Consider the following 16,733-nt stretch of genomic DNA (forward strand, 5'->3'; position numbering starts at 1 on the left):
AACATGCTTCAACTTGTAGATTGCACTTTCTTTTTTCTATTTTTACAGTGCAAATACTTGTAATAAAAAATAATAATATAAAGTGAGCGCTGTGCACTTTATATTCTGAGTTGTCATTGAAAGCAATATATTTGAAAATGTAGAAAAACATCCTAACTATTTATAATAAATTTAAATGGGTATTCTGTTATTAACAGTGCAGTTAAAACTGATGAATCGCAATTAATTTTTTAATCTTGCGATTAATCACAATTAATTTTGTAAACATTTGACAGCCCTAGTGAAAATGCTACAGGGTAGCTGCTAATCTGACCTGGGGGAAAATTCATTCCCAACCCACATATGGTGATCACTTAGACCCTGAGCATGTGAGCAAACACTGGTCAGCCAAGCACCTGAGATGGAGAATGCTCAGTGCCATCTCAGAACACTGGCCTATCCCGTACCATTTCCAGCCATGGCCATCTCTGATGCTTCAGAGGAATATATTGTGGGAGTGGAGGAAATCCCTTCCTGACACCTGCAGGTGGGCAGCTGAAGCCCTGAAGCATGAGTTTTAGGAACATAAGACATAAACTGGAAGTGATCCCCGGGCTGTTGAACCCTGCCCTCCACCATCACAAGTAACCCCATCATACACTTGCACTCATAAATTTGTCAGGCTCTCTCTTAAAACTAATTAATTTGTTCGTCCCCATCACTTCTATTGGGAGACTATTTCATAACCTCACTCCTCTGATGGTTAGAAACCTTCTTCTAAATTTCAGCCTGATTTGTTCATCGCCAGTTTATACCCATATGTTTTTATGCCAACATTGTCCTTTAGCTTAAATAGTTCTTTACCCTCCTACATGTTTAGCTCTCTGAGATATTTATAGAAAGCAATCGTATCCTCTCTGTCTTCTTTTTGCTAAGCTAAACGAGCCAAACTCTTCCAGCCTTCTCTTATAAGATAAGCCCTCCATTAACCTGATTCCATTACCATGATCCTCCCTTAACCCTAGCAGCTCTTCTCTGCACCTCTCCCAGTTTGAATTAATCTTTCTTGAACATGGATGACCAGAACTGTGCAAAGTATTCCAAACAAAGTTTTACCAGAGCCGGTATACAGTGGCATTAATACTTCTCTGTCTCTATTGAAAATGCCTCACCTGATGCATCCTGGGATCGTATTTGTGTTTACCCCACAGCCACATCACATTTGTGGCTCATAGTAATCAGTGAATTACCCTCACACCCAGTTCTTTTTCCTTCTCTATTGCTTCTACTGATGAGCCCCCAGCTTGTAGCAGATATTCTTATTATTAGTCCCTAAGTGCATGACCTTGAACTTTGTACTATTTAATTTCATCCCATTTCTATCACTCCCATCTTCAGGGTGATCCAGATCTTCCTGTATAATGTTCCGATCCTCCTCTGTACTGACAATGCCTCCCAACTTTGTATCGTCAGCACATTTCATTAGCCCGCCTTCCTTTTATGCCAAGGTCATTAATGAAAATATTGAATCAAATTGGTCCCAAGATTGATCCTTGAGGAGCTCCATTAGTAACCTCCCTCCAGTCTGATAGTTCACCTTTTAGCACAATTTGTTGCCTTCTCCCATTTAGCCAGTTCCTTATCCACCTTACAATTCTTGTACAACTCCCCACTTTCATTTAACTAATATTTTCTCTTGTGGTACCATATCAAATGCTTTACTGTGACCTAGTGTGGCAGAATCTGGCCCTAACAGGGGTTATATAAAATGGATCTCTAAATAAACAGTGATTTTCAAAAAGAAGAGTACTCTCATGACACAGTTTTAAATAAAAACTAATTTACAGGCCACTTCAGAGACTCTATTCTGTGATATATGTGTCATGTATTAAAAGTCTGGAAATTTCTCTTAACAATGCTTTTTAAAAAGTCTTTTATCTGTGAGCTTTTCAGTTTAAAAACGACTATTGTTAAAGTGTGTGTGAGAGCTCTCTTCTATAAAGGATTAAAATTATTATTATGCAAAATCCTAGACAACAGTCACTTGTTTAGTAACAATAACTGTAGTAACATACGGTCAATGTGTATTTCTTTTGGTATGTGTGTACACTACAAATCAATTAAACTGATTTAGTCTATTTACATTGAATTAATTGCCCTTCTAATATAGATATATATTGCATCATTGCAATGTAATAGTTAACTTCAAGGTTAGACTACACTGTAAGAATGATGGAAAGGTCACCTGAGTACTGTATTATATAATAAATACAGTGACTCATTTCTGCTGTTTGTATTTTCAGTAACTGAGGGTTGAAATTATATGTAGCTATATCTTGTTTTAACCAACATTTAATTTTTTTTAAGTCATGCAGATGGATCGATAAAGTTTTGGGATGCCTCTGCCAGTAAGTTTTTAAACTTCCCTTTCTCATAGAATTAACAAATTATAGTATATAACAATATTGGGAGAGAGGGGGAATTATTTAAGATGGTGGTATCAGTAAGCAAGTAAGAGTAATGGGTGAAATTAAGAAAATAATCATTAGGCTGAATATTAGTAAGAAAAAATTGTGGCAGTAAGATATAAGACTGTAGAATAGTCTCCCAGGGGGAGTGGTGGAAAGGTCAGAAGTTGGACATTGAATACTAAAGTGGACAAAGCCCTCTAAAATATGCAGTAGGAGATAATCCTGCAGCGGATCGGAGAGTTAGGACTAGGCTAGATCTAATGGGTCTATTTCAACTCTAATTTCTATCTTTCTGTGAGTACAGTATATATTCCTACTTGTAACTGGATTTTTTTTAAAGCTAAACCTGTAATAGTTCATCCTATTGCACATATAATTCAAGATTCTTGACAGCTGATATCAGGCTCTATATAATCTATTTAGTGTTAAAGCGAATGTACAGTGTATTACATTTATGAGTAGGTGGACTGGTTTGGGCAAGATAAGAACCAAATCTGCACAGGTATGTTTGCACAGCTTTGTGCAGCGAGCAGGAGTGAGCTTCCAAGCCCAGGCTGACAGACTTGGGTTAGCGGGGCTCATGATGTGTAGACAGCACTTTGAAGTTGCAGCTCAGGCTGGAGCTTGGCCTCTGAAGCCCACCCCCACCCCACCCCTAGGCATCAGAGCCCGAGCCAAAACTTCAAAGCATTTTCTACACAGCTTTATGTTGACTTAGGGTAGGAGGTTTGCTCCCATTCCCACTGCATAGACATACCCTACCAGTCTTCTCTCTGAGCTTTATGAAAAGTTCTTCCACTGCACTATCAACACACACCCTTTCAGGCAAAAGCCTCAGAAAACAGCAGAGTCCCATGTTGTGCATAGAGTGGGTCAGAAAATAAGGAGCTTGTTTCCCAGAAAAATTTGACTTTTTGACAAAAAATTGTTGCTGAAAACCTACATATTTTGGCCTAACACTGAAATATTTTAGTTCACAATGTTGCCACTATGCCTCATGGGAATTGTAGTTTAGATGTCTTATTCTTCCATTCTCCTTTATGACCTGAGCTTTCTGGCTTAACTACATTTCCCATGATGCATCAGTTTTGTTCTTGCTGAAGGGAGGGGTGCATCATTGTTCTTAAATATGGTGCATCATGGGAGATGTAGTCTGACCAGAATGACAGCCTAAGGTGCCTGAACTAAAATTCTCATGAGGTGATGTAGCACTTTTATGAATCAAAATATTTCAGTTTTCAGTCAGTCTTTTCTTTTGTTTGTTTTTTCCTATACATGGTATTAATGTTTTGGGGTAATTTTACTAAAAAATGTTATCAATTAGACCCTAAAGTCTTTCTCAGGCAGTAGTCTTTCTCCTGTCTAGCAGCAATCTCTGCATGTGACAGGCTGGACAGGAGGAAAGGGGAGATTCTCCTTGCCCTTGTAATGCAATACTGGGAGGTGAAGCTTTGTTAGATTTCTAGAATCTTACCAGATGTCCACCGAACATGCTGAGAAGTGATTTTTCAATAATATATCATTTATATTTTCAAAATGTATCAAAAAGACTCTTTCTCATGAAGGGCCAGGCACATGTCAAGTTTGGAGTATATTTCTTCAGCCATTGTTGAGCAAAAAAAAAATCTTTGTTTTAAAAAAAGATTTTTGAAAAGAGATTTTTTTTCCACTTACCTTTAACTCAGAAATGGCTGAGGGGTTTTCTGCAAGCTTTCCACAAAAATTGGCAAAGAAGCTAAGCATATAAGAACTTAGCCCTAAAGGAGGATTTTTCAGAAAGTTGTAATACAGTGAAAATGGTACAGTAAAATATCATATATGTGATAAAATGAGCCTTTAGGCCCAGCCCTGAGTATGCTGCAGTTCATAGCTGTATTGCCCCAGGGAGAAAGTTGGTAATTAGTTGTGATTCAGAGTCACAACTCTTTCTCAGCTTGTCCCTTGCTCCAGTCGGGAAGTAACTTACTCAAGCCCTGAAAAAAAAGTGTAGTTTACTTGCCCCCTTGTTACTGCTCAGCTAACCAGCACATTGGAAGGAGGGCAAAGCCAAGTGCCCCACCCCCAACTATCTGCCAAGAGTAGAGAGAGTAGTAGTATGTGCACAGCCTTTGCTCACCTTTCTGCACTTGAGCCACACTGCAGGGAATGTTAACATGGCCACGTAAGGTGGAAAAGAACTCCTTGCATTGCTGTATTAGGCTGGTTCACAGTCTGCCCCATATGATATATGTAACAGCATGTTTGTGTATGTATTTTATTGTACATATATAAACTTAATTATAAAGGAGGAAATTTTCAAAGGCACAAATGGGAGTTAGGCATCCATTCCCATTGACTGTCAATGGTACTAAGGCACATAAGGTACAAATTTCAAAAGTGTTGGAGTGATTTAGAAGCCCAAGTTCCATTTTTAAAAGTGAGTTCGGCAATTAGGGGCTTAGACCCCAGTGAAAGTCAATGGTACCAAGTCACTCAGGCACTTTGGAAAATGTTACCCTTATCAGTCCGTTGTGCTTTGAAAATTTCCCTATGTTAGCAAATAAACTCTGATGGATGTTGTGTCATTGTGGGTTGGGTTAAACCTCTTTGTTATGGCTTGGGCATAATCACCACCTTGCATTCAGGATGAATATAAAGTTGTCAGGGAATGCTAAACTATATTATACGGGTTTCAGAGTAACAGCCGTGTTAGTCTGTATTATACTGTTCAGCCACTAGATGGTGGTGTGTGTAACATACCTTACTTAAGCTAACATTAGTTAGCTTAAGAGCACTGGCAGAGCACTAAAGGATCATACAGTGAACGCATCTGGTGTGTATATCTCTGAGAAGTAACATCTGTAATAAGTCTATATCTGATACAGAACCCTGACCTGCTAGTAGCAGCCCTGCAACCTCCCGTCGAGAAGAAGCTGCTGCTCCTGATAGATCAGGATGGTGGCTGACCTATTGGTCTGCAGTTAAAGCCATTGAGAATAACAAAACAGAAAAAGCCAAAGAGAAGCATGGGAGAAGAAAGAAGGTTGTGGACATCTGCGAATCCCTCATCTGTTTACATTTTCACAAGAAGACACTGAAACAAATTGACTCTTATACATCAGCTAGAATGGGGACTCCAGCAACAACAATATGACATAGTATCAGAAGGAAACTAGTGCCAGAGGAGAACGAACAGAAAAAACAAAGCAACAAAAGTTGCAAACAGAAGGAATAAAGCAACAAAGATTGCAGGATTTCATCAACATGCACTCTTCAATTCCCCAGAGAACTTTAGCTTTGACGAAATAAGCATTGACAAGTTTTTAAAGTGCTTGTACACAAATGCTAGAAGTCTAAATAATAAGATGGGTGAACTAGAGTGCCTCTTGTTAAAGGAGGATATTGATATAATAGGCATCATAGAAACCTGGTGGAGTGAGGACAATCAATGGGACACAATCATTCTGGGATACAGAATAAATCGGAAGGACAGAACAGGTCATGTGGCGGGGTGGGAGGAAGTGGCACTATCTGTGAAAGAAAATGTAGAATCAAATGAAATAAAAATCTTAAATGAATGCACATGTTCCATAGAATCTCTATGGATAGTAATTCCATGCTCTAATAAGAATATAATAGTAGGGATCTATTATCGACCACCTGACCTGGACAGTGATAGTGACGATGAAATGCTAAGGGAGATTAGAGAGGCTATCAAAATAAAAACGCAATAATAGCGGGGTATTTCAATTATCCCCATATTGACTGGGTACATGTCACCTCAGGACGAAATGCAGAGACAAAATTTCTGATACTTTAAATGACTACGTCTTGGAGCAGCTGGTACAGGAACCCACAAGGGAAGAGGCAACTTTCGATCTAGTCCTGAGTGGAGCGCAGGATCTGGTCCAAGAGGTAACTCTAACAGGACCGCTTGGAAATAGTGACCACAGTATAACAACATTTAACATTCCTGTGGTGGGAAGAACACCACAACAGCCCAACACTGTGGCATTTAATTTCAGAAAGGGGAACTATGCAAAAATGAGGAGGTTAGTTAATCAGAAATTTAAAGGTACAGTGACTAGAGCGAAATCCCTGCAAGCTGCATGAACGCTTTTCAAAGACACCATAATAGAGGCTCAACTTAAATGTATACCCCAAATTTTAAAAAACAGTAAAAGAACTAAAAAAGAGCCACCTTGGCTTAACAACCATGTAAAAGAAGCAGTGAGAGATAAAAAGGCATCTTTTAAAAAGTGGGAGTCAAATCCTAGTGAGGTAAATAGAAAGGAGCATAAATACTGCCAAATTAAATGTAAAAATGTAATAAGAAAAGCCAAAAAAGGAGTTTGAAGAACACCTAGCCAAAAACTCAAAAGGTAATAACAAAATGTTTTTTAAGTACATCAGAAGCAGGAAGCTTGCTAAACAACCAGTGGGCCCCCTGGACGATCGACATACAAAAGGAGCACTTAAAGACGATAAAGTCATTGCAGAAAAACTAAATGAATTCTTTGCTTCAGTCTTCACGGCTGAGGATATTAGGGAGATTCCCAAACCTGAGCCGTCTTTTGTAAGTGAGGAATTGTCACAGATTGAAGTGTCGCTAGAGGAGGTTTTGAAATTAATTGAGAAGCTTAACAGTAACAAGTCACCGGGACCAGATCGCATTTACCCAAGAGTTCTGAAAGAACTCAAATGTGAAATTGCAGAACTATTAACTATGGTTTGTAACCTGTCCTTTAAATCAGCTTCTGTACCCAATGACTGGAACATAGCTAATGTAATGCCAATATTTAAGAAGGGCTTTAGAGGTGATCCTGGCAATTACAGACCAGTAAGTCTAATGTCAGTACCGGGCAAATTAGTTGAAACAATAGTGAAGAATAAAATGGTCAGACACCTAGAAGAACATAAATTGTTGCGCAAAAGTCAACATGGTTTCTGTAAAGGGAGATCATGTCTTACTAATCTATTAGAGTTCTTTGAGGGCGTCAACAGACGTGGACAAGGTAGATCCAGTGGACATAGTGTACTTAGATTTCCAGAAAGCCTTTGACAAGATCCCTCACCAAAGGCTCTTATGTAAATTAAGTTGTCATGGGATAAGAGGGAAGATCCTTTCATAGATTGAGAACTGGTTAAAAGACCGGGAACAAAGGGTAGGAATAAATGGTAAATTTTCAGAATGGAGAGGGGTAACTAGTGGTGTTCCCCAAGGGTCAGTCCTAGGACCAATCCTATTCAACTTATTCATAAATGATCTGGAGAAAGGGGTAAACAGTGAGGTGGCAAAGTTTGCAGATGATACTGAACTGCTCAAGATAGTTAAAACCAAAGCAGACTGTGAAGAACTTCAAAAAGATCTCACAAAACTAAGTGAGTGGGCAACAAAATGGCAAATGAAATTTCATGTGGATAAATGTAAAGTAATGCACATTAGAAAAAATAACCCCAACTATACATACAATATGATGGGGGCTAATTTAGCTACAACTAATCAGGAGAAAGATCTTGGAGTCATCGTGGATAGTTCTCTGAAGACGTCCACGCAGTATGCAGCGGCAGTCAAAAAAGCAATCAGGATGTTAGGAATCATTAAAAAAGGGATAGAGAATAAGATGGAAAATATCTTATTGCCCTTATATAAACCCATGGTATGCCCACATCTTGAATACTGCCTACAGATATGGTCCCCTCATCTCAAAAATGATATACTGGCATTAGAAAAGGTTCAGAAAAGGGCAACTAAAATGATCAGGGGTTTGGAATGGGTCCCATATGAGGAGAGATTAAAGAGGCTAGGACTTTTCAGCTTGGAAAAGAGGAGACTAAGGGGGGATATGATAGAGGTATATAAAATCATGAGTGGTGTGGAGAAAGTGAATAAGGAAAAGTTATTTACTTGTTCCCATAATATTAGAAGTAGGGGCCACCAAATGAAATTAATGGGTAGCAGGTTTAAAACAAATAAAAGGAAGTTCTTCTTCACTTAGCGCACATTTAACCTCAGAAGGGACTTACAATCACCTTAAACCCCTCCCAGAGATAACATCTCCTGACACAGTTCTGACGTTATTCTGAACTGCATGGGCCAGTTCATCACAGAAACAACTTACTAAGACAAAAGCTATGCATTCACAGTGCATGAGATCACAATGTAGCAGCTATGATGGCCCTATTGATAAAGGGGGAAGAACTCAATAAAGGATTTGATGCTACTGGACTTTTGAAAGGAGATCCAGTACAAAACAACTTAAGAGACAAAGCTGAACCATACAGTGTACAAACTCCCCCAGCAGAGAAACCTCGAAAGAGACTAGCTGCAGATTTATGTGAATTCAGAGGACATCATTATCTGGTCATGGTGGACTATTTTTCCAGGTATATAGAAATAATGAACTTGAAAGACATAACGTGCCACAGTGGTATCAAGAAACTGAAGTGCACTTTGGCTCATTTCAATATTCCAGAACAACTAATGACAGACAATGAACCACAATTCACTGCAGTAAAATTTAAGTCGTTCTGAATGAAATATGATTTTGATCATATTACTAGCAGCCCACATGACCCACAAGAAAATGGAGAAGCTGAGAGAGCTGTGCAGAGAGCCAAAAAAATCCTACAGCAGGAGAATCCATTCCTTGCTTTTCTGAGTTACTGATCAAAACCAACTGCAGCTACTAGATATAGTCCAACACTACTCTGATGGGAAGACAACTCAGAACTACTGTTCTGACTTTGAAAAGGAATCTATCTCCAAAGTGGCCAGACATGTAAAAAGTAGCCAAATCTGATAAAAAGAATAAAAGAACTGCTGGATCTAGAACTTGATTACCATGTTTGCATCTAATTGGATGAAGGCAAAGGATGGACAGTCAGCACTCAAATCATATGTAAATGAGACTGAGAGTGAAGAGTTCAACAGAAAACCATCAACATACACAGTTTGTTCATCTGAAAGGACAATTAACAGAGCAAACTCTTCAGATGGTGGATGCAGAACAAGAAGAAGACTCAAAGATTGCAAACCAACCACAGCCAGTCATTGCAACAAATGGAAAGCCAGATGACCAAGTTGTTACATGTTCAAGTAGAAAACCAGTATGATTCAGAAACACTTAACAGACTGACATGTACTTAACTTCAAAGGTAGTGTGGTTGTGTATATTTTGTAAATGATAGGAATGTAGAACTTAAAGGGGGAGAGGTAATGGAATGCTAAATTGTACTACGCTAGGTGGCAGTGTCTGTAAAACATCTTATTTAAAGCTAACCTTTGCCATACCTGGCACAACATTAAAGGATCATACAGTGAACACATCTGGTATGTGTATCTCTGAGAAGTAAGCTATGTAGTCAGTTTATATCTGATGCAGAAGCCTGACTTGTGACGAGAAGTCCTGCAGCCTCTTATATACAAAAATAATATGGCAGATGTGGCTGAAATAAGAGCAGTCTCCAAAATCAAAACACAGGTACATGTCTCTGGCCAAAACAAAGTTTAATACATGGCTGCCCAAAATGTTGAATGAACTGGACAGAGGGGGTCACTGGGTATTGTCTGACAGAGAGAGAGAGAGAGACATGAACAAGCACAGTGTGTGACCCTGAGAGAAGCCTAGCGGGAAGGCTTTTGGGTCTGGTGCTGGCTGAAGAGATTTGGGGCTATAAGCAAAAAAAACCTATCTCCTTTTGTTTGGTTCCTCCTGCATTTGAAAAAACAGGATTTTGTTCATTCCTTGTAAATAAACAAGATTGCATAAAAGAAATTAGCTGACTACATAATCAATTTCTCCTTTTACCCTTGAACAACTGACAACACCCTAAATTTGGTCAATTGCGTGGGGCAAAAGGGGTAAGAGTAAGGTTTGATGGCTATGCCTGTTTACTATTTCTTAAGCACAAAGTGTGTACATTCTCTGTGCAAGTACGATATAATTGCTGGTATAAAACCATGCAATTTAGCTTTGTGGGATCCCAAAATACTTAGCATATACTGGACTTGTGAACCAATGTGCCAGTGCTGTAATGCAGCCTCTTTTAGGGGATTTATGTAGAAACACAGCAGCCCTTTTGTTTCCATCGGTGGACCTGATACCACTTTCAGTAACTGGGGGCAAGGTTTGTGTTCTTTTCAGGAACATGTATGTTGGGGTGCGGGGTTGTTATCCTTTCAGCAGGGAATAAGCTTAAGTGACTAGAAGTTATTTCTCATAGGAACTGTAGCAATATAAGTTGAAGCTGTGTCTTAGAAGTGAAAGGCTTTGGGCCTGGGCACTGCTCAACACCCAAGCTTCCACTAAAGCCAATGGAATTTACCAGTTCTCAGCTGGGGTCTGCCTCTTAATCCTAGAACTGGGCAAAATTTTTCAGATTATTATTCTTTTTTTTTTGCCAAAAAATGCATATTCAGATTGACCGAAACATTTTTCAAATTTGTGTTGAATTTACTGAATTGTTTTGGTCAAAAAAAAAGCGGGGAAGGGGAATTCGAGAAAAGTCTAAATGTTTTGTTTTGACATTTTCAAAACAAAATGTTTTGATTTTTCAATTTGAAATGGCTCTTCGTTTTGAATTTTGCTTCAATTTTATTTAAAAAAAAAGATTTTAAAAAACAGAACTTGAAAATGAAACAAACATTTTGTTTAGGATCAAACCACACATTTCATTCAACCCAAAACAATTTTTTTTCCAATTTTTTGGTTCAGATATCAAATTGAAAAATGTGTTATTTGCACAACTCTTCTTAGTCCTGCTTCTTAAATACATGCTTTGCTTTCTGTACCTGTATTTAAGGTTTTCTGGTTACAAAGTTTTAGTTGAAATAATCTTAATACAGTTTAAGGTTTTGTCTGGTGATTCATCACAAACATTTATGTGAGCGCCAGGATCTTCAAAGATACAAAGTACTCTGCCTTTAGGCACCGGTTAGTTCTCCTGTATTTTCATATCTCAAACCACAGGTATATTGAGAGTGCAGAATTGCTAAGTCACTTGAAGCAATTTTCAAAATTCAGCCTTGCTCATGACCCATATCACTATTTCTCATTTGCTTAGGAATAGGTGCTATCTGGTCCTGCACAGGTGTACAAGGGGAAGAAAGTTTCAGGGAGTCTTTCCTTGCTCCTGTGGTGCCCCTGAGCAGAGACCAGGTACAACTGTGATTCTTGCATCCCTAGTATGCACAGACTATAAGAGTCTAGCTCTAAGGACAGCACTGGACTCCCCAGAAGTCTGAGCTGGGCTCCATGGCCTCTTTCCACCTCATAAAAGGCCAGCAGAGCTGTACTGGTACTGGAGGAACAGATGATACAACCTGCAAACGAGTAACAGGCCTGAGTTTCCTAGGATTCACAGAGGCAGTGGCCTGGTTCACCATTTGTCCTGAACCTTGTGTAGTCATTAACACCAGGGCCAAGTGAATGCAAAATGAATGCAAAACAATTCCATATCAGAATGGCAATGTTTTACACCCACTTAATCTGGTGTAAATGACTACACAGGGTGCAGAGGAATGGTAAATTGAGCCCTCCTCATCCCCAATCTACAATATAGACAGTGGCTTAAAGCTGTAGTCCTACTTTTGGATGCTGCATTAAAAGCATCAGTGTCTTAAAAGAATTTTTCACAAAGCATAAAATACATTTCATACTTGGGGAATCAACAGGCCTGATGCTCTTTGTCTTGCACCAGTGTTAATCTGAAGTAACTCCATTGAAGACAATGCAGTTATACTGGAGTAAAACTAATATGGGTAGAGAATGAGACCCTAAAATTGCATCTCACTCCAAATCTGAGCCTGACGGTGGAGACATTTCAGGAAAATATAGTTGCTAGCTTTTTTCTCCATAATCCACACTGATATAAAAGATTTTGCAAATAGAATAGAATGTGGTTAGTTTCATTCCATACCTTTTAGATTGTAATGTCTTTGGGACGGGGTCCATGAGCAGCATAATGGTGTCCCAATCCTGACTGGGGCTTCTGGACATTACCAATCTATATAACACTATAAATATAAAACACGAACATATAAAAATGCTGTAAATATTAAATTATTATTTCATAGCTAAGATATTCAAAGCATTTCACAACATAATGAATCAAAGCAATGGTTCTGAAGACAGAGTAACCATTGTGTTATCACACAGCCTTGGAGCTGGTCAGGTCACCAGAATTATCTCCTATTTTTTCCGCTGAAAGTGCCATGGGATCTCTAATTTCTACCAAGACAATTACAAAAGAGACACCAGTTTAATATCTCATAGAGAAGATAGCACCAACAATGCAGCATTCAGCGCAGCATCTCCCCAGTTTTCACTGCAACATCAGTGTTGAGTAAGTGCCTAAGTCTACGTGTGTGACTGAAACTCATGACTTTTGCTCTTCTGGTCCAGAAAAGAGAGTGCTAACAATGACCCCTGTACAAATATCTATTACTGGAAATATGAAACATAAAGTTTAGCATTACTCTCTATTATTTTGTTAAGTTGAGCCTTCATATCATGTTATACTATGTCATGATTGAAAAACAGTAGCAGCTAAGACACCTTGTAACTAGAGGTGAGGTATAGGTTTGTTTAATGTTAAACAATAATTTTAGATATGTTGTAATATTTTGCAGTAACTCTACAGATGTTGTACAAGTTAAAAACCTCAAAAGTGTTTGAAAAACAGAAGCCAGGGGAAGGAAAACCAACAGCTGAGATTGTAGAAGAAGATCCTTTTGCCATTCAGATGATGTACTGGTGCCCTGAAAGCCGAATTTTCTGTGTGGCGGGAGTCTCTGCATATGTTATTGTGTACAGATTCAGCAAACATGAAGTGAATACTGAAATAGTGGTAAGTTGTTTAGAATTTTGCTCACATATGATGTTGATTGAAAAGAGTAAGTAATACAAGCCATCATTTTCAAATTTGAGTGCCTTGTGTGAGGCTGCTCAATCCATAGTTACGTACCTGAATAAAACTTTTATTAAGTTGCCTAAGAATAAATTTAGGAGCATTCATGTTTAAATGTTGTGGGTGAAATCTTAGGCCCACTGATGCCAATTGAAAACTCACATTGATTTTAATGGGGCCAGAAGTCCAACCTTTTGCAATAGGAATAAAATATAGTAATAAGTCAAGACTTAGGCTGTTTCCAAGCCACCAGGATGGGTCTCTGTGTTAGTTGCTTGCTCCAGAAATACTTGATGCAGTACCATATGTGTTTTTATCATCCAAAGTACATTTTTGGCACCCAAGAACAGACCAAATATTCTCAGTAAGTAATTTTACATTAATATACAAGGGAGGTTATCTGTGCTGCTTTGATACTAAACATTAATTTATTTCATTGCATGATAATATCACTCTCTTTTAACTCAAGAGTTTGAAGGCTTTATTTTAATTTATCTTCATAGTGCTTGTAATACAAAGGAATCTAACATTTTCCAGTCTTTGACAAAGTAAAAGTGTTGTTTTTTTCTGGTTTAATATATTTTAATCAACTAATGCTGACTTTGTTTCTGCAAAAAAGAGGACACTACAGGAAGTGGCGGATGATTTATATCTAAATAGTCAACATTATTGTCACGAATATTGGGCTAACTGCCCCTCTGACCCTTCCTGGTCCCTTCGAGTGCATCTCCCTCAGGTTTCAGGCCGTAAGCTTTCACCTCTGTGAATCATTCAGACTGGGCTTGGGGCTGCAGTCTCCAGATTCTACCCATGATTATCTCAGCAGATCTAACTTAGACTCAGAGCCTGGAGTTCTATTCCCTCTGATAGCAATGACTGGTGGTTAATACAGTGACCAAACAGCCTTCCTAAACCAACCCATTATTTAGTTAGAACCACAGCATTATAGAGAAAACAAATCTTAAAACAATAATCCAGCCTCTATGCATGCCTGTATCTCCCTAAGTCTTACCATTCCCTGGATCTGGGGAAGGTCCAGCTTCTTCAGACTCCTTCCACAGAGTGTCCCTCTGTTTCAACCTGTTCAGTGGACAGCTCCTAACAATTGATTCTCCTTCTTCCCCTGAGAGGGTTTTTTAATGTTCAGGATTTCCAGGCTCTCATCCTGACAAAACTGCTGTGCCAATTTGGTCTCGATCCTGGGAGTGTGCCATTGTCCTGTAATTACCCATCCCTGTGTTTGTTGGGAGGTTTGCTTATTTCTAGTTATTGTGTCACTTTCAAGTTTGATGTTCCCATAGCCCCCTATTAAGCTAGATCAATACATTCATGCAGGAAAGTCATACCACTCAAAACACAATAAAATTATTTCACTGACCACGTCACATGCAGTATTCATAACATTATTATATCTCAGTATTCTTAGATGATTATGTACACTTTCTGTTTTTCAGCTAAATTGTCACAAGGAATGAATGGCATTTTGCTGAGTGTAATAATCTGTGCACATTCAATATTCTGTATCTCAAATTTTGTCTCCGATTTAGAACTGTTTACATGAATAATTCTTTTGTGAAAGGCTGTTTCACCATAGTCTCTTATACAGATGGCACATCCAGTCAGGTCTGCTGAATTTTGGGCACCGCCATCTCCACCAAAGCCTCTCCTCTGCCTTCCTCCATCAGTTGTATCTTCCTCTGGCTCAGACACACAGCTCTTCCCTCCAGATCAGTAGCTTCTCTGTAGAAAGAATAGGTTTCCAGGTGGTGGTGTAGGCATATCCTAAGGCTCTTTCTTCCATTTTTCCACCTGAGACTATTCCTTCCTGTTCATGCTGACCCTCCCCTTATGGGTACACAGAGGATGTCCAGCTGACATGGGATCCAAGATCACTTCTAAGTGGCTCGACAGCAAGCTTCTGAGGAAGGGGGCCTGTGAAATTCTCCACCCTACCAGTAGCATCAGTCCTTTCCTGGTATGGCTTCTTGATCAAACTTTTGAGGAGATCTGCAGGGAACAGTGTGCCTTTCTTTGGAAATACAGAGAAAGGTCATTGAATTAGGTGACGAGAATCTCCAGTAAACCCGCAGCAGGAGATGCTTTTGCAAGATACCCAAAAACAAATTGGCAAGACATACACCACTCTGCAACCTCTGGATCTTCCACTCAGGATGTGGACCAAAGCCAAACAAAGGTATCACAGAATACTGTGGAATAAGAGTCTTAGGATTAGCTCAGTTTCACCTTTTATCCAGAAGTGAAAGATAGCCCTACCTAATTCAGATGGACAGTTCAGTACCTGTTGCTTATTTAAACAGGAAGAGACAAAAAGCAAGAGTTTCAGCAGAGAAGCTGCACTTCCGAGGTAGTGGAAAAGGAGGACATACTCTCTTTTAGGGTATTTCATCTAGTAGGAGGATTTAACAGCCATGCAGACTGGCTTAGTCAGCAGCAACTATTTCCAGGAGATTGGGCTGTTCTCAACCACGTATCTTACTCATCAGTCTCTAAAGGTGGAAGCTGCCCATGGATTTCTTTGCCAGAGCTACAAACAAAAAGATTGCAAGATTCTGCAGCAGATAGAGAAGAACTGAATGAAACCTGGAGAGTGGCCACTTTCTCTCATTATTAGAGGAACTTTGGCGTATGCTTTTCCTCCCTTCCCTCTGTTTCCATAGGTCTTTGAACTTAAAGATTGACCTTCAAAGAGACCTATACAAAGGCCTCATCTGCATAGTTCTTCATCTTTTAAGGAGGTGAGATCTAGCCATCCTCCTGCTGCTACCAACATGGTTTTTGTTAGAAGTGTTGCCCCGGACAGCCTGGGGATGGAGGGGGTTGCTGTAATAGAGGGGAAAGAGTTGGAAGTGTCTGATGTACCAGAAAGATCTCCACCATCCTTACCTTCCCCAGATGAGTCCAGGGGTTTCTCTTAGCCTCCTGTCCCAAAGCAAAAAGACTGTTCTATCTCTAGTTCCTCAAAAGATTTAAATACTATTGCCCCTTTTCTTCCTTAATGGCTAGTCAAAGTTTGGGGCCCTGGAGATGTTCCAGTTGGAGGTAGAGATTGGTGATGGAATCTGGTATTTTCTTTGATGCAGTCTTGTTTATTTACAAGGAACGTACAAGGTCCTGCTTCTCTAACGCAGGAGCAGCTAGAAACAAAAGAAAGGTTTCTTAGCTTACAGCCCCAAGCCTCTTTAGCCAACACAGGACCCAAAAATTTTCTCTCTAGCTTTTTCCACTGTGCTCATAGGCTGCTGTTGCCTTTCTTGTTTTTTGTCTCTGTCTCTCTGTTTCTGTTCCCTTTTCTTCTTTCCCTCACAGACATACACATGTGCACATGCACGCACACACACACACACACTTTACCCAAAACTATACTCAGCAAAA

At 39.3% G+C, this 16,733-nt stretch overlaps 1 protein-coding gene across 9 annotated transcripts in view; it reads left to right on the forward strand.

The window, feature by feature from the left end:
• Positions 1 to 16,733, forward strand: part of STXBP5L (syntaxin binding protein 5L) — a 428,399-nt gene that overhangs the window by 307,325 nt on the left and 104,341 nt on the right. For all 9 annotated transcript variants that reach the window (XM_074974797.1, XM_074974780.1, XM_074974789.1 and 6 more), the window contains exons 14-15: positions 2,347 to 2,387; positions 13,063 to 13,280. In XM_074974797.1, coding sequence (XP_074830898.1) covers positions 2,347 to 2,387; positions 13,063 to 13,280 — 259 coding nt within the window. The remainder of the gene's footprint in view (positions 1 to 2,346; positions 2,388 to 13,062; positions 13,281 to 16,733) is intronic.

This window comes from Natator depressus, chromosome 1, assembly GCF_965152275.1.
Source record: "Natator depressus isolate rNatDep1 chromosome 1, rNatDep2.hap1, whole genome shotgun sequence".
Lineage (NCBI taxonomy): Eukaryota > Metazoa > Chordata > Testudines > Cheloniidae > Natator > Natator depressus.